Source organism: Sinocyclocheilus anshuiensis, unplaced genomic scaffold (assembly GCF_001515605.1).
Source record: "Sinocyclocheilus anshuiensis isolate Anshui unplaced genomic scaffold, SAMN03320099.WGS_v1.1 scaffold399, whole genome shotgun sequence".
Classification (NCBI taxonomy): domain Eukaryota; kingdom Metazoa; phylum Chordata; class Actinopteri; order Cypriniformes; family Cyprinidae; genus Sinocyclocheilus; species Sinocyclocheilus anshuiensis.
Window position 1 is genome coordinate 159521 of NW_015552570.1, and position 25256 is coordinate 184776.

General features: G+C 36.7%; 1 protein-coding gene across 2 annotated transcripts in view; it reads left to right on the forward strand.

The window, feature by feature from the left end:
• The window catches only part of abr (ABR activator of RhoGEF and GTPase), a 205231-nt gene that overhangs the window by 127231 nt on the left and 52744 nt on the right, over window positions 1–25256 (forward strand). For both annotated transcript variants that reach the window (XM_016455779.1, XM_016455780.1), the window contains 6 exons: window positions 1119–1241; window positions 1455–1530; window positions 1989–2093; window positions 8129–8203; window positions 14380–14477; window positions 14572–14688. In XM_016455779.1, coding sequence (XP_016311265.1) covers window positions 1119–1241; window positions 1455–1530; window positions 1989–2093; window positions 8129–8203; window positions 14380–14477; window positions 14572–14688 — 594 coding nt within the window. The remainder of the gene's footprint in view (window positions 1–1118; window positions 1242–1454; window positions 1531–1988; window positions 2094–8128; window positions 8204–14379; window positions 14478–14571; window positions 14689–25256) is intronic.

Genomic DNA, 25256 nt, shown 5'->3' on the forward strand with positions numbered 1-25256 from the left:
TGAAGGATCATGTGACACTGAAGACTGGAGTAATGATGCTGAAAATTCAGCTGTGATCACAGGAATAAATTATATTTTAAAGTATATTAAAATAGAAAACTCTTATTTTAAATTGCAATAATATTTCACAAAATTAAATTTCTTCTGTATTTTTGATCAAATAGATGCAGCCTTGATGAGCATAGGAAAAACAGTTAAAAAAACATTAAAAATCTTACTGATACACACACACACACACACATATATATATATATATATATACAGGTGTTAGCTTTTCCATTCCATTTTGGCCTAGTTTTTGTTAAATAAATAATGACGCTGTGTGATATGGCATGTGTTGTTGTTCATCTGAGGTTTTATTTTCCAAATTCTAAGACCTGCCAAGGACCAGATGATTTTTTATTATGTCCTGATATGGAAAACCATGGAATAGAAACATTTTCAGACTTTTGGACACTACTGTACATTGGCATAGAATCAGCCGGGGGATTTCAATTTGCAATTTTGCTCTGTGGAGCTCTTGGTTTCTTAATTAAAGGTGCAGTAGGAGATCTTGGAAAATGCTAACTTTAGCCCGGTTGTTGATGCTTGTCTGCCATTTTCGCTCTGTCTGCACAGCGTGCGTGAACACGTTGATGACATATCCTGTCTGCGCGAACCCGGTGCGCAGAGGTATGCTAATACATACGTTGACAGGCAGGTAGGAAAGCATATTAAAACGCTCGGACCGAGCATTTTGATTGGACGAACATTTCTTGATCCTACGCCTTCCACAAAATATATAAATACAGATAAATACATTTAGACCACTTAACTTAATGATTGCTATCGGGATGTGAAGAGACTTTCAACCAGCATAACAAAAAATGTTTCTGAAGACAATCACCTATTGCACCTTTAACTCCGTTCTGAGAGTAATAAGAGAGAATGAGAAGGAAAGAGAGGGCTAATGAGAGCAGGAAGTTTCTCTGATTGAAATGCAGATTACTGATTACAGTCATGCTGGCTGCTGTGTGTGTTAGTATCTGAGAAACACAAGCTGACAGATGTCTCAGGCATATTTTGCCTGTAAGTACATTTTTAAAGTACTAATATCAGATTGATTTGTGTGTGAACAGAAAGCACAGAAGGCTCAGAGTCGTAATGTGGATCGTCTCAGGAAGAAGATGAACGAGCAGGAGTCGTGTCTGCTGTTACACTCCCCCACCATCCCATTCCGCATCCACAACAAACACGGCAAGGTACCGCATCGCACAAGCATCTGATTTTCTACGCTATTCTGTGTGGGAGGCTAGTGTGATTTTTATTTGACATGATCTCTCAGATATCTTGTTTGGTTGGATGTTACATTAAATATTTAGCAGTTAAATGATGTGTTTCTGCTGTTTATAGCGTTCCAGTAGAGGGAGCTATTGTTTTTCTTGAGCTCACTTTCTCTCGTTCTCTCTCTCCAGAGCTACCTGTTCCTGCTGTCCTCAGATTATGAGAGGTCAGAATGGAGGGAGAGCATTCAGAAACTGCAGAAGAAAGGTAAGACGTCTTGTTCTATTAAAGCATCAGTTTATTATTCATTACAATATCACATCATCAGTACATTCCTGATTTGGCCCCACTACCAATCCTGTACTGCTCTCCACTAGGTCCACTAGCTATGGGGTCCACTAGGGGGCCTCAGCAAACTTAGCAAAAGGGCAGAAAGATGGTTTATTTATAATCATTAAAAAAAAAAGTTATATTAAAAATGTATATCCTAATATTATAGTAAACTCTCACTATTTATTTATTTAGATTTGTTACTATTTATTTTATTTCCGTTTTTGTGTTAATTCAGTTTATTTCCAGTTAGTAATTTTGGTGATTCATGTGGTTTTTCACGTAATGTTTATATTTTATTTTTTGTTGCAGCTTTATTTTTTTTAAATGTTTTTAATAGTTTTAATTAGTGATAATAACATTGATGTGTAGAGCTCACTGTTTGTGTGTTTCAGACCTGCAGGCCTGTGTGTTGAGTTCAGTAGAGCTACAAGTGTTGACCGGCTCCTGCTTCAAACTCCGAACTGTCCACAACATCCCCGTCACCAGCAACAAAGATGGTAAGAGACAAACAGCTCTCTGCTCTCTGATGCAGTGCCTAGTAGCTTCAGCTATAGATGGAGGGATCAAATGCAAATACTATCTGAATATGAACTTACAGTAGAGGAGAGTAGGGTAAAATGTCGGTGATGTCAATTTTCAGTTGTTCAGATGTCCAGAAAGTTAGTTACATTTAGGAGAACCTCAGTAAAAACAGTACAGCTTATCCCTTGTTTCTTTCCCTTCTGTTTCCAGTTAAATTCCTTCAGCTCCCCATCACAATAGTTTTTATTTGTACTCACTACCCTAGTTTCTTTGTTCCTCAATTTCTCTTTCCATCACAGGGAAGTCCAAATAGGTTTTTCAGAAATCTAGGTTACAATCTGGTTTTACTCTACTGATAACCCGTGCCATGTAGAGGCTGCTTTTATTTACTTCTGGGCAGAGCAGCGTTTCAGGACTTGGCTGTTTGTTTTTGTGTGGACCCTGACATGTTTCAATTTGGATGACATTAAAGCCATCTGTTCATCACCTCCCACATGCAACCTCAGTCAGCAGAGCTGGAGTCGGTCACTATCAAAAGGGCAACACTCCCATAGTGCTGCTGCTGTACACATACTGCACACCTCTCCTGGTGAATTATTGGTGATTGGTGGTAGGTTCAGAAATATTATTGCATTTAGCCATTGCGCCATATGCCATAACATTATTATAGTGGTTTTCCTGTGATAAAATCACTGTAACTCTCAACCTCAAGTCAAGTCAATTTTATTTGCTTAGCACTTTTCACAATACAAAAGCTGCTTTACAGAAAATCATGATGTTAATGTTTATAATAATACTTTAGAATATCACCCAAAAGTGAATATTTACTAAAAATGTTCTCACTCAGGCCATTCAAGATGTAGATGAGTTTGTTTGTTCATTGGAACAGATTTGGAGAAATTCTGCATTACATCACATGCTCACCAATGGATCCTCTGCAGTGAATGGGTGCCGTCAGAATAAGAGTCCTAACAGCTGATAAAAACATCACAATAATCCACAAGCAATCCATAGTCCATCAATTAACATCTTGTGAAGTGAAAAGCAGTGTGTTTCTAATAAATCCATCCATTTTTTAACTTCAAAAGAGTCCTCTATCCATAGTATTGCTTTCTCCACTGAAAAAGTCATATCGTCTGAATCAGGAGAGAAATATGCACAGATCAAGCACTGTATATACAATCGAAAACAGTCCAAACAGTCCACAGCTCTAAACACATTTGTCAGTGGATTTTAAAGTAAGAGGACAACAGGTGATGGACTTTTAAACTGGAGGAAATTGAGTGTGGAATCATATTTTAGATTTGTTTCTTACACACCGCTGTTTGTTTCACAAGATGTTACCTGATGGATTGGAGTCATGTGGATTACTTGTGGATTATTGTGATGTTTTTATCAGCTGTTCGGGCTCTCAATCTGACGGCACCCATTCACTGCAGAGGATCCATTGCTGAGCAAGTGATGTAATGCTAAATTTCTCCAAATCTGTTCTGATAAACAAACATTTTTCAACAATATAATAATCAAGCAGTTGATATATGCTACACAATATGTATGCTGCTGAAGTGTCTTGTTGCTTTCAGTAAATAATTACATTATTTTTAATAATCGCACTAATCACACTAAAAATGTATTCATTATTTATTTTTGTTAGCATTGTTCTGACCAAACTGCAGCTTAAATTAATACATTTGTAAATAAATAACTGGATGTGAAATATTGATTTGAGAGGAGAATGCTGTACTCTAGAGAGCTGTGTAGTAAACATACTATAATGGTTATGTACTGGTGCCAATATTATTTAAAATAGTTAAATATTATGTAAAATAATTAATGTAACTTGATCTGCGGAAGCACAAACCACAGTGGATTTGAAGCATAATTTGAGTTCATATATAAATATCAGTTTTTTGAGCATGTATAAAGAGTGCTGCTGGCAGGTCGTATCCGGTGCAGGGGTCTTGAGTTTGACTTGTGGTGTAAGTAGTAGGTGTGTTTACTGTATCTGTCTCTTGTAAGTGACACACATAGAAAGACCCCCTCTGATCATCCCCTGAACCTCCTGCTACGAAATTTAAGATGCCGAGAATGAGGTGAAATGAGGAGCAGCTGCTGGTGGAATGTAACCCCTGCCACATCCCCTCACATACATCCCCCATGAACCCCATATACACACTCACAAATAGCCTCTTTCCTCTCGACACCAGCAGTTTTAAGCTGACAAATCAGGGCTGTAAGGAGCGTTTGTCTTCATTATGACAGAAACAGTCTGACATTGAGAGCTCTCAGATGAAGGGGAACAGTAATTAAATGATGGTCGGCTGCTGTTTTGTGCTCATCGGCGAAGTGAGAGCGTTAAGGCCCCTTCACGTGACTCACATCAGGGTTTAAGCATCAAGCGCCGCTTTGACCTCCACATGAAAAGCATTGCAAATAGTGTTGTGGAAGGGTGATGTTGCAAGAAGAAGTGGAAATGTTTAAACATGTTTGAACTTAGAACAGAAAAAAGTCCTGGCAATTGCTTTGATGCATCAGAAATAGAGTGGTTGAACGTGGGTTCACGAAACGTTAGTGTTTCAAGGTGCTTGTGGTGAATTTAAATTCGTTTAGGAAGTGAGGAACCAACAATAATATGAAGTATGTGGCTTTCAAGATCTCTTCATGTTTTAAACAGTTCTTGTTGCTTTGTACTCCAAGTTTGGATAAAATTCAGAATTTTAAGAACTGAATCTTTTAATTCATTAGCTGAAATAGCTAAACCACATAGGAAGCTGGAATTAATTGCATTACGGTTCAGTGGCTAATGATATTTTTGGCTAAAACCTGTAAAACTTTCAAACTTCAAGCAAAGTTTTGACAAACTTTGTTTTATTTTCTTAAACTTAATTTCTTCAAATTTCAATTCACTTTAATTCAATAATTTCATTCAAAATATTTAAAATTTGAATGTCAATTCCACAACCTGCTTTCTACCTCAGTAAAGTTAGATTCAAAATCAAGAATTAACTTGGAATTTAAAATTAAATTCAAATTCAGGATTTTAAGTTTAAATTCAAGAACTGAAATTCAAATTCAACAATTGATTTGAAATGTAAAAGGCTTATAAATTCAACCCGGAATGGCACACATCCTTCTTGTACTCCTAAAAGACATCATCAAAAAGGCCAAAATGTGCATAACGTGTCACTTTATTGGGCCCTATCATACACCCAACGCAATGTGTTTTTTGCTAGCTTTAGCCCGATGCAGTTATCATTTTCACGTGCTGCGCCACGTTGTTTAAATAGCAAATGCATTTGAGCCCATTTGTGTGCCCATGGGCGTGCTGGTCTGAAAACGAGGCGTGTTCAGGCACATTGTTGGCGCGTTGCTATTTTGAGGCAACTGAAATGGACTAAAGTCAATGGCGCAGTAGTTTTTTGTTATTTAAAGAGCGCGTTAGTATAGGCGGGTCCACAAAGCGCGTACACTCTGCTTATCACACACACAGGGACGTGCAGCAGCACACAAGCATGTCAAATATTAAAAATTAAAGGATTACAATGTAAAAGATTATTATTATGTAGGCTACATAAAAATAAAAATGCCTACATGTCATAATGGATAGTCATTGCATGTATCAGAATTTTTCTGCACGAGCAGCTCCGTTTCCTCTCTGGAGACACATTCAGTCTTTGCGCTTGCAAATTCCGCTGTGTAAATAGCAAATCCGCCATGGCGCGAGCGCAACTGGCTCTTAAAGGGAATGGGAGATGAGACTCTGATTGGTTTAGTGCACGTTATGCCCAAAACACACCCATTACTCAGTAAGAGAATAGGGACAATTTTATAGGGACACCCTTTTAGACCATGCGCCAGGCGCGTAGACCGTTTTTCCATCATTAAACTAGCAAAAGTGGATTCGGACACACACTAAGTACACCTGCGCCTTGCGCTTTAGACCATGCACTTAGATCGTTAAAATAGGGCCCATTGACTTAAATGCATTGAGCAGCATTAATCATATATATGAAAGGGCCTTAAAGGTGCTAGTTTATTCAAAGTGCTTCTGGACCGTGTGATGAGATGACATTTGATTCTTACTTTTGGACTGGATTATGATCACATGTCCACCAACACGCACAGGTCTGTGATTGTTTACTCTCTCACATGTTGTTCTGATGAGGCAGTGTAGGTTCAAAGAGCTTCTCGGCTAGTTTACTTCCTGCTAAATAAATGCAGAGAAAGGGAGACTGCAACTTGAGCACTGCCACCCACTGCTTCTAATATTGATACAATAAGCCACTCTGTGTGTGCGTGAGGGTCAGTCAAGGCCACCCTGAAGTCATGCCTGGTTCTGTGGGCCCAGAGACCCCTCACATGCAGCAGGTTCCCTCTCAGGACGAGAGCCTTTAAGTCCAGAAGAATGCTCTTGTTCTCTCGGGCTTACCGTAAATGTTGTTTTCACGAATCATGTTTTTTTAACCCACTTCACATGATGTTAAACTTTTTCGGTGTGGTTATCTAAACTCATGGTTTTAGTTAAGGCAGCTGTAGACTTTCAGTTATGTGACACTGTTTTCATTTGCTCTGACATCCTTTCACCAGCACTAATTTACAGAGTTCTTCATCAGTGTTTCCAGAGCAGACCAGCCAAAATCAGGGGGCTGTGACACTTGGTTTTATCTGATCTGTATGTAATAGATAGTGCAACTTGATCAAAACTTGACATTTATGAAGTTTTCCGATCAGCACTGACCTTTGATTCTTTTAGAGTGAATCAAATTCTTAGTCAGCCTGACTTTACTATTACTACTTTACGCTACTAACCGACTGTTTTGGCTTTTTCAGTACTGATACCAAAGCTGCTATCTGGACACTGACAAAACATTTTGGACAAATATAAATAAAATGCTTGGAACTTATTTTGTGTACAGTACATTGTATAAAAAATATGTTTATATATATACAGATACTGTGTATATAAGTATAATACATTTATAAATTTCTTTACAAAGCTAAAAAAAAATGTATTACAAATAAATCTGATAATATTATTAATAATATATAATATACTACTACTAATAATAATAATACTGTAACACTTATGACAATAATACTAATACTTATGTAACAATAATAATAAGCATGATAAAAACTCACTTTATAAAAAAACTTTTTGTTATTTATTTTTTTATTTTTTGATTCATTATCATTATCCTCATGGCAACTAACTAACTAAATAAATACTTTTTTTTTTTTTTTATATTCACTTCCAATGTACCCAATGAAGTGTCCAATATACATATAAACTACTAAATTTAAAAAATAAAATGTAAATAAACTTCCTGTCCTCACTAACTGTCTATTTGATTGTTGGATTACTGGTAAATGATTTTAACCAATTAATTTTAATTTCAGCATGGAAGTCAGGCTCTGTTGTCTGTTTATAACCACATTCTAATCGCAGTGTCTTATTTCATGTTGTAGAAGGAAATTTGAGTAGTGTGATGAGCATCAAGTCCTGTAAGGGATCTGAGCAATCCAAACACATACAATGGCACTCAGATAGCCTGATGTTTATCACCAGTCCAGCGCAGAAATGGACCACACAAACCAGAGATATTCTGTAAGAATAGCACTGTTCACATTACAGCAGACATGCATTCACCAGCTGATGAGCACAGAGAGAGAAACAGTGGTGACTGGATACTAGTGCAGGTGTCTTCTTTCCCTCTTCCATTCACACACTCTTCAAAGAGCCTTGAACCTACTCTTGGGTGGTCTGGGCCATTTCTGCCATTTTAATTTTAGTAGTATGTATGTGTTTTAGCAGCAAGTGGTTGACTAGACACTTGCATATGTGTCCTTTATCTGTTATCTGTCACTAATAGGCAGGAAAATGGAGGATTGTGGGTAGATTAAAGATGGAGATGCTGAAAGATGACTAAAGGAAGGACTTGGACACTTCATAAATTCATCCCCCTCTCACACACACACACAATTACTGAGTGTTTCTTGTCTCTTCCAGATGATGAATCTCCTGGTCTGTACGGCTTCCTGCATGTGATCGTCCATAAAGCCACGGGCTTCAAAGAATCTGCCAGTAAGTCAAAGTGTCTTGTCTTTCACTTTCTTTATAGAATATAAAAAATATAGAAAACACATTTATCCAGCATAATAAAGGATAATGGAAACAATTCATTTGTATAAATCAGCATTTCTCAAAATGTGGTCTGTGGCCCACTAATGGCGCTTTTCCACTGCATGGTATGGCACGGTACGGCTCGGTACGGTTCACTTTTGGGGGGTTTTCCACTGGGTACAGTACCTGGTACCTGGTCATTTTTTTAGTACCACCTCGGTTGGGGTTCCAAGTGAACCATACCGTTACCAAAATGTGACGTGTAAACTCTGCTGATCACGGATTGACCGGAGAGAATCGTCACTATTGCAGGGTAGCTGCAGCCCACACTTTGGGAAATGCTGATCTATACAGATGTATTGTTTTATTATGCCGAGCACAAGTAATTGACCTCATATGTTGGGGAGAAAGGAAGAAAGAGGAAGGCTGTTACTGAAAAAACTACACTTTTTTTCAAGTGTTCACCTTAGATGAACTCTCCATCAGTTAGCTGTAGACACTGTTGCATATTACTGTAGCAAATGTGCTTATAGAGTAAGTTACTGTGATTGTTTAGGTGAGTGATTAGATGAACAAACCAACATGAATGAAGTCACAAACCTCCCTACAGACTTGTTTGAATATAATATGTATGCCCTTCAATGATGCAGATTTCTAAATGACTAATGGGTACAACATTGCCCAAAATGATCCGTATACAACAGAACATACTAGAGGAAGTACCATTCCACATTTCAATAGAATGCAATTCAGTCCTGGAAGTAAATTAATGTGAAAAATATTTCCGAAACCAAGGCTGCTGAAAATTGGGCAGGCACTGATACACTCTTAAGCGCTCGACCTTTCATTTCTGGAGTGATGAATGTGTGTGAATATATACTGTATATGTACTATATACTGTGCAAGGTATTTTATTCAGAAGATAGCATTTTCTTTTTACGTATTTCCTGTTTTACACAGAAATACATTTCATTATGTTAACAGTGTCATGTTGCCTTTAAATCAAGCTGACAAAAGCCTCTGCAAAGGATGAAAAAAGTGCACTGTGGGAGTTGCACAACATTCATGCACATAGAAACTCCTGTTACATAAGTTCCTTTTTAGTATAGATGAAAGTGGCAGAGATGAATCTGTATCTGAAAATTGTCTCCCATGGCTCCATCACACAGGACAAAATATGAAATGTATTTAGTGTAAAAAAAAAAAAAGTAACAAGAGTACGTCAGCAGTACTGTGGTCACCATGCCTGCCGGGTCATAACTGTATCATTTGTAAGAGCTTGTCCTGTGGGGGCTTCACTCATGAATATTTGCATATATATTTACACATTATGTCTCTGCTTTATGAGGTCAGGGCTTGAATGAAATACCCAAATCAAGTTTATGTACAGTATGCTAATGTGAATTTGCATAACGGATGCATGTGGCCAGCAGACTCTGTAGATCAGCTCAACTCTGATAACAATGCCCTAATAAATCGCACAATATTGTTCCTCAAGAATGATTCAAAAGAGCCATTGTGTAAGACTGCTTTGGGGTTTTTTTTTTTTTTTTTTTTTTAATGCTTGTTTTCTTGGTTCCTTTTTTGAGTTTGGCTCGTCTGAAGTCATTTGTCATGGAGTTTGTGGTGTTGTGGTCTTCTTGAATGTGACAGTGAGAGCAAACATGTGTTGTGCATATGGATATGCAGGTGTTTGAATATCTTTTTATATTGGGATGTACTTGATCCATCTCAGCTGCTGATTGAATCCTCCTCTCCAAGTCTTATTAAAGGCCTTGGACCACTCTGACAGGAAATGCATCCAAATCCTCGCTCTGGGCCATTTTTGAAAACTGGGTCGTTGACATTGGCTTCCTGATAAAAAGAGTTTGAGGGAGAAAATACTGACCCAGAATACTAACCACAACTTTTGACACATGCAGTAAATGATTTATCTTTACCTTTCTGCTAGTTTACAACCTCTAATCCTTTTGTTCCAAGAGTTCCAATCTTACCAGTTGCATATGGCTAGTTCATAAAGCAGCAGATTCCTTCAAGTAGCACAACTGTTTGATAATAATAAGAAAAATTGTTTCTTGAGCAGCAAATCAGCATATTAGATTGATTTCTGAATGATTTATGAACATATGATACTGAAGACTGGAGTAATCGGATGCAAAAAAAATTCAGCTTTGCATCACAGTACAAAGTTACATTTTAAAATATATTAAAATAGAAAGGAGTTATTTTATATTGTAATAATATTCCACAATATTACCATTTTTATTGTGCGTTTCAAATAAATGCAGCCTTGGTGAGCATAAGAGACTTTTTTTTTCTTTTTTTTTAAACATCATAAAAATCTCCAAACTTTTGCACATAATAATCACAGTAAACATAAATGTAAATAATATAACAGCATAGCACTGTCCCTGCATATTCCTGTATGAATGTTCTTCACTTGTAAAAGAAACTCATCTGCACGTCTACAGTATATGTGTGTGAATGGACTGGTTGCCATATGGCTCTCATCACCATCTCATTTCATTTGGGAACATCAGCCCGAGGATACGGTTCCTCCCCCAGATGACGAGACTTCCCAGCCGCCATTGTGTGGGGCAACCATAAACATTTGGTCAGATTTAAAACTCCAAACAATTACACTCTTTGTATAATACAGAGCCATCAGTGGTTATTGTCTTTCTACATATGCACCAAAGTGCCAAACCTCTTAGTTTTACGTCTTTGAGATTATTTATTCATCATTTTTTATATAATGGCTTCTCAATAACAACCTCTTTGAGTTTTTTTACTACACAAACCTCTCATGTCAAGTCAAAAGCATGGCTGAAGTAATGACGGTGCACTATATCAGTCTTTAAGAGCCCACTAAAGGTCTTCTTGTGCATCTGAAACCTTTTAAAAACACATTCCATGGAAGCACTACTCTCACTGAGGGTCGATTTTCACTCAGTGGTCACCATCTGCAAACCTGAGCACCTTTCCTCACCGTCCTAGTCCACTCTCTGTCCTGATTCATGCAGGATGTTTTTATAAATACATTTCCTGTTCTCTGAAGAACTAGGTTTCTGTGCCTGGTGCTGCTAAAATCTAAAGCCTCCTCTGACCATGTAGAGAGATATAGCTGCCCTTATTTCATGTTTTTAGTATTGAGAGCAAGGAAATGGGTCTGACTGAGATGTTTGAAGTACAGCTCTGCTGAATGGGTTTGGGTAAAGGTCTTTTCATTTAAGACATCATTCATTATTTAAGAATTGATTTTTTTTCTTTAGCAGATGCTAAATTGAGAATTTATGCTTCATATTTATTTTGGTTTACATTTGTGCTGCCCCAAACAGCGGTAGCTAAATATTGTTTTTTGTTTTTTTTTGTTTTAGTGTATTTTCATCAGTTATAAATGCATACAAACTAAAAAGTATGGTCAGCAATTATAATTAAAGAGAAAGTTCAGCCAAAATGAAAATTTATCATCCTTTATTCACCCACATGTCATTTTAAACCTGCACAACTTTCTTTTTTTATCCAAAACACAGATAGTTTGAAGAATGTTGGTAATTAAACAGTTTGGCTCCCATTGAATTCCATTGTATGCACCAAAACAACACGGAGATATTTCTCAAAATGTCTTTTTATGTTCCACAAAACAAAGTAAGTCACACAGATTTAGAATGATATGAGGGTGAGTAAATTACGTTTTTTTTTCTTTTTCTTTGGGTGAATAGTTCATTTAAACTTGATTTGGACAAAGAAGTTCAGAAAAGGTTAGTTCACCCAAAAATGAAAAGTGTGTCATTAATTACTCGCCCTCATGTTGTTCCAAACCTGTAAGACCTTTGTTCATTTTTGGAACACAAATGAAGGTATTTTTGATGAAATCCGAGAGCTTTCAGATCCTGCATAGACAGCAATTACGGTTGAACCACTGATGTCACATGGACTATTTAAGCAATTTCCTTACTACCTTTCTGGGCCTTGAACGGGTCAGTTGCGTTGCTGTCAGAAAGCTCTCGAATTTCATCAAAAATATCTTAATTTGTGTTCCGAAGATAAACAGAGGTATACAAGTTTGAAACGACATGAGGGTGAGTAATTAATGACAGAATTTAAATTTTTGGCTGATCTAACCCTTTAACTGTACTGAATGTGCACTTGTACTGTGTACTTTAATTCTTAAAAGTATATTTAAAAACTACCCACAGATAATATAATAATAATGAAAGGAAAGGCCACTTACTGAAAGTATATTTTATGAGAGTACATTTTAAATCATTGTTTTGATCATCTTTTTGGCGTTTTATTTTATATTTAAAGTTAATATGTTTAAAAAGTGTACTTCTTTTTCACAAGGGCCAGGTTGCTTCCACCATGAGTTTTTTAACTGAATTGCCCCCAAATCGAAAAGCTGGCCTCAGAGAAAACCCTGAAATTCCCACTGGTGACATTGTGGTGTTATCTCTTTAATATGATCATTTTGGCATGAGCTGAAGACGTGTGTGCTGACACAGCTGGTGTGTATGTGTGCAAATACAGCTTCATTATAAAGCAACCCACCCCACATTTATTAACATACACATTACATACCACACTATCAATTACCAGTGGCCCGATTGACTGCACACTCGTGTTAAAGCCACGCTCACAAGCCCCACGGTGTGTTTTGAAGCTGACCGCTCTTGTGTGACACCACCTCCATACTAATTGAACATCACCTCATTTCTCTCCTGTCTCAACAATACACCCCACGCATTGCAGAGGTCAGAGGTCATGGCGTGCTGTAATCCATCAAACTGTCAGTTGGTCACACAAACTATAGCAATGTGATAAAGTTCATTTGCTATTAGAGAAGTGTGTGAGCACGTGAGGCATGTTGCTGTAAGACACATAGACAGATAGATAAGACAAATGCCCTGTTCCTTTGTATGTGTGTGTGTGTGTGTGTGTGTGTGTGTGTGTGTGTAAGAATCCTGACAATCACTGTATTGTGTTTCGGTATTGACACAAATGGATGTATTTGAAAACAGATGGTAGACCAGCAGGGTGTAAAAATCATTTAAGGTTTTAAATGCTGACACCGTGTCTACACAGTGAACCACGAAGTGTTAGAGCTAAACTTGTATGCCTTGATTAATTAACACAAAGAAATTAATCATACTGAGGCTACAATTTTCTTTAACTGCACTAAAACACATTTATTAGAGCAATAAACCCTGAGAGGCTTTACATTACAATGATTGGTATGGAGTGTTTTTCATATTTTTAATTCCTAAAACCCCCTTAACAGTGGCAAAATCTGTAGTGCATGGATTTGTATGGCTTACTGCATTTAGCCACAGCAACTTACTGTAATAAAAAGTACAGTGCCATTCGAAAGTTAAATGCATTTATTTTGTTTGTCAAAAGACAATAAAATAATAATATTGTGAATATATTTTTACAAATTAAAATAGCTGTTTTCCATTTAAAAATAGTAAATATGTATTTTTTTTTCCTGTGATAACAAAACTTTATTTTCAGCATCATTACTCCAGTCCTTCAGAAATCATATTAATATGCTGATTCGGTGCTCAAGAAACATTTCTTATTATCAATGTTGAAAATGTTTTTATGAAAACTGTGATACTTCTTTTTTCAGGATTATTGGATGAAAGTAAAAAAAAACAGCATTCATTTGAAATAGTAATCTTTTATAACGATTTAAATGTCTTTACTGTCTCTTTTGATCAATTTAATGCATTCTTGCTGAATAAAACTATTATTAAAAAAATTCTGACCCCAAATTTTAGAACGATGTGTATGTTAATTACTTAAATTTTTTTAAGTAGTAGTAGTGATATTAATATAAAATATAAATTAAATTAAAATAAAATAATATAACATTATCTATTACCAATGTCAATTTCTGATTTTTAAATAAAAATAAATAAATAAAATGAAATAGAATAAATAATTCTGCTTCCAAGTAATATAGATCTGTAGGTTGTTTATTGGTGACAAACATCAAAGCAACTTAGCACATTGATATGGAATTCAACTTTTATGTTTTTGAAGGTGTGTGTATGTAACGGCTTCCGAATGACCTTTTTTATAAAAAAAATTTTTTTTTTTCTCATGAGGTGATTATTGTGTGTTCTCTGTAGATCTGTACTGTACGCTGGAGGTGGACTCTTTTGGTTACTTTGTCAGTAAGGCCAAAACGCGTGTGTTCAGAGACACAACAGAACCACAGTGGAATGAGGTCAGCTTTTTAAAAGTGCATCATTATAATAAAGAAAAGTCACCTGACAAATCACCATCATGCATCTGTCATTAATTCATTTGTCCTCCTATAGGAGTTCGAAATAGAGCTGGAGGGCTCTCAGTGTCTGCGGATCCTGTGCTACAAATCAAAGCTCAATAAGGACGATAATGAGATTGTGGACAAGATCATGGGAAAGGGACAAGTCCAGGTAGGACAAAGAGACAAGCACATTGCTAAACCATGATAGGTACGCAAACAGCAAACACTCAGGTCTGTGACTAGACTGGTTTAGACCACAAAAGGTCAGACTTAATTTGTAGTGGTGACTGATGCGAGTCATTTTATTGTTGTCTGGTTTCAGCGTGTGCTCTGCAGATGGTGTGTTGTGGTGCGGTATTTTTGACATGGGCAGCTTTACTTCCTGAGAACCTGTGGTTTATATTTCTTTCACTTCACATGCGTGGGAAATGCCCCAGTTAAACTGAAGTTAGAGTGTGTGTGTTGAGATCAGTGTGTTTGCGGTATGTAGCTGACGTTAGAAACAGTTATCAGGACTTGCATCAACACAAGAAAATTCCCTTTCAGGAAGAATTTTTGTAAAGACCCACCCCTTTTTTTTTTTACTGTAATCTTTTATTGATATTCATTATTGCTACAACCACGTTAGCCGTTAATGCTATTCTTTTGCTGTCATTATCAAGCCATTTTGTCTTGTTTTGCTAAGCTTTACACTACAAAACTCAGTCAAATTTGTTCTAAAAGTACTGCATTCGTTTTTCTTCTTTTAAATCTAGGGCAGCTTTTTGGGGCTAAAAATGAGGTGGATTTAATTGCACTGGAGGTTTATTTCTGTTTTATGTTCATGTTATTCTCTTGGGATTGCATCCAGAGGTGAATTACTGTAACAGCACAAGAGATAATTCTCTGTTTTCACGGAGAATGTGGTGTGTGTCATATACACACGTTAACATAACGAGCTAAACGCGCGCATACAGCACTGTGATAGTGATGGTCTTTTGGGAATAGAGATGTCTCAGAGATGCTTTATGCCAATGAGGCTGCAAACAAACCAAACAAGCCTTTCGGAAATGAGTGGAATTTAGTTTGAATATTATGTGTTGCAGTACTTGTAAAAGTACAATTCAAATTACAATATTGCATTATTCAGTATAAAAGTTAGGGATGCACCGAATGTTCGGCAACCGAAATTATTCGGCCGAAAATAGCAAAAAAAGCTGAATAAGCTAGGGTGACCATACGTGCCATTTTCCCAGGACGCGTCCTGGCCAGGATTTGTTTTGGCTTTGTTTTCCTGTTTTTATGCTTGCTGAAGGTAATGATCGAAAAGTAGTTTGACCAATAACATGCAAGCATTGTATATAATGGACCAATAATGGCGTGTGAGAAGGTGGGAGCTACAGTCAAAGCGATGCAATTACGCGTACATATTAGGTGTGTTCGACTTAAAAGCAGTGCGGCTCAGACCGATCAGTGTTTGACATCAAAGTACCTCGAGAGCGTTTCGAAAGCATAACCGTCTGTATGGTACTTTGATGTCATACACCGATCGGTCTGCACACGCAAACAAAGCCAAAACCTAGATATTTTAGGCAATATAGAAATCCTGGCCAGGACGCGTCCTGGAAAAATGGCACGTATTCGTGCATACGTGCACCCTAGAATAAGCGAAAAGACCGAATAAATTGTACCGAACAATGATATGACGCGATCAAATAGCAACCAGTAAAAAGCACATTTTGGCTTTGTAATTTATGCAATGGTGAACAAAAAAAATTGGCAAAATACATGTGGAAAAAAACTAAAAAAATAGTGTTCGGTATTCGGCCTTCGGCCCAGTGTTTAATTTTGTTCGTTTTCGGCTTCGGCCAAGAATTTTCATTTCAGTGCATCCCTAATAAAAGTATTTAATTATGCTACATCGGTACTTTTTTTGTGTAAAGTAATGTTAAAAAACTTTTCCTGGCCACACTCTCTCTCTTTTGCACTATATTTGTTTTTTTTTCACTAGTGATTTCTTTATTTTTATTTTATTTTTTATTTTTTTTGCATAAAGCTCAAACCCCACCTTGCAGTCGATTCTAAATATTTCATTGGATATTCCAATCACAGTGCTGATTGCCTACATAACGCTGAAACCCTAATCCCTAAACTACACCATAAGGTAAGGACCTTAGATAGTGTTGGTAGCACAGCCTTACAGATAGAATGACTGTTTGTTACAGTTTGATACATGCTTGCTATAAATTCCACTAATATACAAGGATTTATTTTTGTTTGTCTATATTGTAAGAGGCCATTCACACATCATGAATTTTTGTGTTTAAAAACACAAGATGCATGACAGTGGAATAATAAAAAAATGTCCTGGGACCTTTTTTAAAAAGACACTGCAAAAATCGGAACGTAGCAAAACGTTCAAAGATGTCCAGCTGGCGCATGTTTACACATAAAAACAATAGAAAAGCACTGCAGTAGAATACAAAAAAACACATTTTGTGTGAACCCCTAACTGGCTACAAGGCTAAATAAATAACAGAAGTATTTAATTATTTGTGTGGTATACATTTAATGAGCAATGTAATTCTACGTATATTCCATTACTTGAAAGATTTAGTCTGATTATGTATATTGAATCTGATTATTTACAATATTGTTTACTAATATTGAGATTTTCAAATATATTACCAATTTAAAAAAGGTGTTTTCTTAATATTGTAGGCCAGTAGGTTGGAGCACATGAGCTTTTGCGAAAGTGTGTTTGTAGCACAATCTGCCAAACAACCATCTTATATTCCCTCGGAATAGAAACCAAGTCTTTAAAGTGAGAAGGGCACAGCTGCTCTTATTGAGGTGCACTTCACACTCACCCTTTAGTATGTGTGACTTATGGCCCGTTTAACTCTCTCCTATGGTGTAAAGTATATTTTTAAGAGATATTTGGTTGCTTGGCCTTCTAGTTAATACCTTCCTTCCTGGACAGGAAGACAAGCCGCTTCTGAAACTAAAGTCACTTCTTTCTGTGCATGTGAGAGGCCTTGTCCGTGTTTAAGTGCGTTTAAAGAGGGTGTTTAAATCGGTGGTGAGAAGAGACTTTGTGCAGTGCACAGGTCGATACTGAAGCAGATTTAGATTCATTTGAGGGTCTTTATACAGGTTATTACTGAGACATTCCAACAACCCTTTAGGTCAATAATATATATGCTTGATTCCGTTTGTGAACTTTAAACTTTCTGCATCCAGTTCATTCGGTTGGGTTAGTATGTCTGAGTTCAGGACTTCTTTTGAAGGATCTAACACCAGGAGCAGCACATTTTTAAAGCAATGTAGCTGTGGAATGATATGTTGTGCTGTGGATATAATGATGGCATATGCACACACAGTATAGTAAGAGAGGGGTAATGAGTGTGGAGTAGGCAGCTGTACTCTGGGAAAGATACATCATCAGGTTTAATTAAAGTCATACTGCACCTGTCCGCTGGCCTTCTCTAAACCTCATCACAGCCCTCTAATGTGATAATGGCTGTGCACTCAAACAGCTGCTACTGATAAACATTAGGATGTAATCGTGTATGGAAAGGTGTAGCAGTGAAATATACCATAATTTTACTAGATTTGTTGCGTTTTCACTCACTAACTAGAAATTATACCATTAAGCAACTATAAATATGATGTCACCATGGCTTCTTGATGTGCATACCATGCTGGTAGCAAGTGGTTTTTACATATGCTATGGTCATTTCAAATATTTTTTTCAAATACCGCTTGGTGTAAGTACTACGGTACATCCATAAAGTAATCGATCAGTACCATGGTTACTTACATGCATGGATTTTCAGCAGCCATTACTCCATTGTTCAGTGTCGCATGATCCATCAGAAATAATTCTAATATGCTGATTTGATGCTTAAGAAGCATTTATTATTATTATTGTTGCTGTTGTTATTTAGAAATTATACCATTAAGCAACTATAAGTATGATGTCACCATGGCTTCTTGATGTGCATACCATGCTGGTAGCAAGTGGTTTTTACATATGCTATGGTAATTTCTAATATTTTTTTCAAATACCGCTTGGTGTAAGTACTACGGTACATCCATAAAGTAATCGATCAGTACCATGGTTACTTACATGCATGGATTTTCAGCAGCCATTACTCCATTGTTCAGTGTCGCATGATCCATCAGAAATAATTCTAATATGCTGATTTGATGCTTAAGAAGCATTTATTATTATTATTGTTGCTGTTGTTATTATTATTATTATTTATTTCAGGATTCTTTGAATAGAAAGATTAAAAAGAACAGCATTTATTGTAAAATGTTCACTTTTTATCAATTTAATGCATTCTTGCTGAATAAAGGTATTAATTTCTTTAAAAAATTTTTTTTTACTGCAAATGAAAAAAAATGATTGCCACTAACTTTTAAACAGTAGTGTATATAATTTTTTATTATTAATTTTTTATTATTTTTTTAAATATAGTTTTATTCTAATATTAGGTACATACAGTAGACCTGACGCAATAATCAATATATCGACTTATCGCGCAATATATGTACATGACCTCAATAATTTTTGGTGACGCAATATATCGCACATTATATTTACTTAAAAATTGATGTCACCATGTTTTGTATATCGCACAACAAAAAGTTGTTATCGTGACAGGCCTAACGTACAGTAAACATCACTAGCATGAGATTTACAACAGCAAAAAAAAAATCTTTCACGTATTCATAAAATACAGTAAATAAATATTTGACTGATTTGATTTGTGAAACTAAGACAAAAACTTTATTATTTAAGATATTATTCTGCAAAAAGCTGGCCAAAAGGAATGAAAATAAAGATAGAATTACAGAGAGCTAAATCATTGTCATTCATGTGTTTAGGATAATATTAAATACATGCCAGGTGCTTTGTTACATTATACTGGCTTTACTTGTCTGTGATAATGATATTGAGGGCAAGGTCAACATCTGGACCCTCTTATGCTCTAAAACACACAATCCTCCAAACTAATCAGTCTCTGTCATTTCGATTAAGTAATGCTGTGATTGTGTTGCCATCATGAGTATCTGAGCCTGATCTTCTGTTTAAATCTTTCCCTCTGAGCGTCTGTTTTCTTAACTTCTCTGGTTGAGGTGGACGGAGCCAAAATGTTTCCCTTCCCTCCCTGGAGAGATCCTGATTTATTTAACAACTTTCTGGCTCCTACATGTAAAAATCCTTAAATGGTCACATTGTTGCAACTCCCTTCTGCTTTTAATGGACCCTGGTACTACAGTCATGTTTTATAGGGAGATGGAAAAACTTCTATTCATCTATTCACATCCACAAAGCAACATGATCATGATTCATGTCACTCTATGGGAGAAATAAGCCAAAGCCTGTTAATGAAGTGGATACAATACTGTAAAGTAAGATGATGATCACACTCACCAGATCTTCATCTACATTTCTACAGTCATTTTTCTGCTCACACTGAAACCACAGTACTAATAACAGCCAATCAGAACAAGCTGTGTGTGCATCACAGCTCAATGAATGGCTTTGTTGCTGTCACTGTAAACTCTCCTTGACGCTTGTCCTGCCTGGTTAAGACATAGTGTTTCTAAAAGCCCCAGGATCATCCTGATTGAGTCAGAAGCTGGTGTGATCCATTAATATCACTCAGGAATTTTATTTCAGCATATCAGCTTGGCTTGGGACCACTGGGAGTTGATCTTTGACCTCTGGGGGTTTCATCTGTTATTGTCCATTAAAGAGCTTTTAAGGGCTGTTCCCATTTTGTAGAGAGTGAACCGGCCGGTTCTTCTGATGGAAAACTAATCAATATCTGTCACTATGTCAAATCAAATACAAACACTCACAGATCCTGTCAAATGAAGCTTTAGGGAGCTTGATTGAAAAGACATGTTCCTTAAAGTGATTAACATTTACTGTCATGCTGATGCTTTCCATTAATAAGGTGTAAAATATCTTTTTTCATTTTGTCAAATTAAGTTTATCTAACATATTTAATAGTTCACTGGAGAAGAAGAAAAAAAAACTAACTTTTTGCTTTTAATGCTTTATAAAAAGTTATTGGATTTTGTAATGTACCAATTTGTACACTGTTCCAAAGTACCAGAACTAGTATGAAAAACTAGTGAAAACAAGTTCATCGTCTAACTTTCTAAACACTTTCATCATACCAAACACAGTGACCTGAGAGTGTTACATCAATGTAGATAGCGATATGATGTTTTGCTTTTCTCTGTAGTGGCTTGTTATATAATGCCACAGACGACAACCGCAGCATTTCACAGGCAGGAAGTGTGTTGCTTTTATGCTTTACTCCTCTCCTTCTCTTCTCCCTCAGGGAGTCCTCTTTCTCTTCATGCCTTGCTTTCGCTTTATCTCTCCCCCTTTAGTCAGTCTCTCATGGTCTTTTCATGTGTTTTCAGCTCTTCGGCTGTGAAGTGTTGTGTTGAATGTCCTTGTGGAAACTCTTTCAGTTATAACGATCTCTCTGGGTGGGGTTTCAGGGCTCGCAAAATCGCTAGCCCGACGTCCCGGGGCTATTGTGTTTTCCAGTCGGGCTACCAAAATGTTTCACCACCCTGCCCGACGGGCTATCTTGAACAGTGATATAAAATTCCTTCCTTGATTTGCGTTGTTCACTAGCTTGGAGGGGTAAAACGGATTGTAGTTGATCGTTTGCACGTGTTTCTAAGTCTTGCCGATTTAAACATTCACGTGTTTTAAACCATTCACGCACATTCGAAGCTACGCGCAAAGAGAGCCGCGTTTCAGACAATGCGCGTACACAGAATTGATTCCTCTTTCGTGTATCCTGCCCGAAGGGCTACCAGCGATTTTGAAATTTTGCGAGCCCTGGGTTTTATCCCCCTCTACTCCCTGTAAGGCAACTAATGCTATGCTTTGTCAACACAATGCTCTCTTTCAAACATATGTGGTTTAAAGGGAGCCATATCTTACACTATAATAGCATTTTATTATTCCCTGACATCATTTATTAATGTTAAAGCATTAGAAAATGTTCTAATCAGTATTTGAAACAATTGTGCTGCTTAACATTTTTGTGGAAACTGGTAATTTTTAATGAGTCTGTGATGAATAGGAAGTTCTAAAGAACAGCATTTATTTGAAATATAAATCTTTTGCTGCTTTATACATGACTTTACTACCACGTTTGATCAATTTAATGTTAATTATTAAAAAAAAAAAAATTTGAATCTTAATCCCCAATCTTTTGAACAGTAATGCGTATGTTTATGTATGTCATGATTAAATATTTTAATTTGAATCTGACAGAACTAATAGAATTAGTATCATCTTCCTCTAATGTTTAGTAGTAATGCAACAATAATAATTATTAATATTAATAAAGATATTGTTATCAAATATTAGGCCTGGGCGATAAAACAGTATCGATATTTATCGACGGTACACCTTCATCGATAACGATATAAAAAATGTTCGATATAGCGCACGATATAGGCACATACTATGAGTGATGCAGACAGCTCACACAAACAGGGCCACATTAACCATTGGGCTAGGCGGGGCTGAAGCCCCGGGGCCCGGACAAGGAGGGGGCCTGTGGAGTAGATTGACTGGTCATCGGTAGCGGTGATTGCCAAAGCCCCGCCCCTCACTTATCAACGCTATTATTTAGTGGAGCTTTTCCATATATTCCATGCATTATCTTTAGAGATTAAAACGTCACGTTTGAATTTGGTTTACCAATCAAATGCATTTATTCTATATTTTTTACTTTTGAACGACCCGTGCACCACGTATCAATCAGGTGATCGCTGCAATGTCCGCATTCACCTCTCTTCACTTCGTTCTGGCATAATCTGGAAATGGTCATGCAAAGAACAATCTTCGATAAGTAATCGATATTTATCGACGGTACACCTTCTTCGATAACGGTATTAAAAAATTTCGATATAGGCACGTGCTATGAGTGACGCAGACAGCACACACAACCATGACAACATGCTGAATTGAGTGCTGTGCCTGCCTGTGATGAGGAGATTGTGAATAAAAAAAAAAAAATAAATAACATTTAAAATAAACATTTGCATTTGAATATTAGGAGTGCGTCACTGCTGTTTTGTTCATAATTATGCAATTTACGAAATTATATTTGATTTATATGATTATATTTATATTATACGTTAATTTAGACTTGATGCAGGTTTTTTTTATAGACATTTATTTCCTTGCGTTGACAATTTAAATGTGCTGCATTATTTTGCTCATTGCACCCTCCTGTGGCCTCGGGAGACAAGACAAAAGTTTCCTTAAGACCTATTTAATCTGCATATAAAACATTAGAAATTAGATATTTGTTTAATTTTTATTTTGTGTGTGATTGTTAAAACAAAAAAATATTTGTTGTCTGTCTCAATAAATTGGGTTAATTTAAAAATACAGTGGTTAAATGTAAAAAAATTTTTCTATTGCTCTTTGTTTTACAAAAAGTTATAAAAAATGTCAATAATTATCGATACCGAACGATATGAAACATTATATCATTGATACATTTTTTTAGCTATATCGCCCAGCCCTATCACATATTGATATTGTTTCCTCGTGGTTTCATTCTGACTAGGTATTGAGCTTAAAATATTTATTTATTGACAAACTTATTGAATGCTGAATAGACATTGATTTGTAAACCTGGTTGGAGATATACAGTATGAAGATTTCAGAACTTTTTTTGCATAAATAATTTTTATGCAAAGGATTTTAACATTGAGATTATATGTCTGCACAGTGATTAAATTGGACTGGAACAGTGTTAGACCACTGTTATGTTGTAACAGTGTGGAAGAATTCATGCCTCAAAAGCCTCTACTCTCATTGTCCATGTGCTGGTGGAACAGGATGTCATGTCTTCTTTGAGGCAGTATTCTTATTCACTGTAACTCGAACTGCAACAAACCCATTCAGAACAGAACTTCTCTCACCCCGAACCCCTCTAGAGCTCCTAACAGAGACAAACAACAGCCAGCAGCTCTCTCCCACTGACTCTCTTTGCGCTTTGAGGTTTCTCCACAAACCCACACCTTCTCAAAACATAATTGTGTAAGAAAACCGCTTTCTGGCAGCCTGGTTCCAGATGACATGTATTAGAATAGATTAAGCTGTGAGCTTGTTCGCAACACCTTCAGCAAAAGGTTCATCAGCCGTGAAGAGCATTTACACTTTATTTGTCTTCCTAGAAAGATTTGCAGTTAGCTACGGAGGTCTGGTGTCATTTTATATCCTGATCTGGTTTGTTACAAAATAAATTAAAAAACTAGTATGTCAGGCCTGATTTCTTGGTTTTGGAATCTTCGGTTTGTCTTTGTGTGGATATGGTTGAGCATGGATCCATGCACCGTTATTGTTTTCCAGTGGCTGTGCGTGCATGCATGGAGCGTATTGTAATCTGAATACTATGGACAGTCATTAATCATAACCACTCCGTCTGTCAGGTTTTTTTGTAATATGTCATGTCACCTCTGTTTCTCTCGCTTTCCCTCAAACATCCTACAATCCCCAGAGGCCCCTGAATCCATCAACCTTGACAGATGGGTGTTTTATGGCGCCCGCAGATACATACGCTCGCACACACAAACTTGCTGTAGGGTGCATATACTAACAAATTGGTGGGACAGATTTGTTGCATATAAACGGCGTCAGTTTGCCGGTCCAGCTGATGCTAGTGGCTGTCTACATGCGACAGTATGTGTTTGAGTCTATCAAAAAAGCTGCAACTTTGGCATCACTACTCAGTATTTTCTCCATCATCAAATCTTTTTACCTTGTGTATGGTGTATTGATGTTTATACTCGATTTTTTGTTTTTGGTTTGTCTTCTGGCTTCAGGCTTTAACCTTTATTTTTGCTTCTTTGGCAGTACCGGTGTTCCATAATTTTAAAAAGCACTTTGCATCACCAAACAACACATCGCTAATAGTGAAATCACCACTAATGACATTTATTCTCCTGCAGTTATTTCAGTCCATTCTAACAAAATCTGTTTAATCTGTTTTCAGGTTAATTCATTGTGTTTATAGACTGTTTTCTGTAACCTGACCTCTTTTAGTTAACTAATTTCAGGTTTACCGATTACTGAAACAAAGGCTTTTCCTTCTTGATTCAAGTCTGCAGTGATCTGGCTATAAAAGCATAATTTAGCAGTGAGGATCGGATATAATTGGGTCATGTTTAGACAGGAAGTGGAACACAAAACCCCAGTGAAAACCTCTTAATTTAGCTGAAATTCACCAAAATTCACAACTCTGCCAGCTTGTGTTGATCGGAGTCTTTCTTTGGAAAGTCTAATCAGATTTAGTATTTATTCACTTAGTTCTTGAGAAACAGAACAATGGGTCACTATAGGATGATTTCTCTCTGTGTTCTAGAACATACATTTCCTCTCTCTCTCTCGGTTGCTTTTCTCCTTCACAAATCAAATATTCATCCGGGCTCAGAGAGCTCAAAACAGTGATGCTCAAGCGCATTAGCTAAGGAGTAGAACAACGAGTTAATTGAGTTCACTCCATTTTCCCAACTCTTATATCACCTCTACATCACTAACAAGGTTCTGGGATTTTTGTCTTGGAACACGTTTGAGCTTCCAGTTGCCATATTTTATTTACTCTGTGTATGTGCATTGATCAGTGTTTTAATGTGAATAAAAGTCTAAATTTGTCATCATTTGGGGGGGGGGGGGGGGGAGTTACCCCT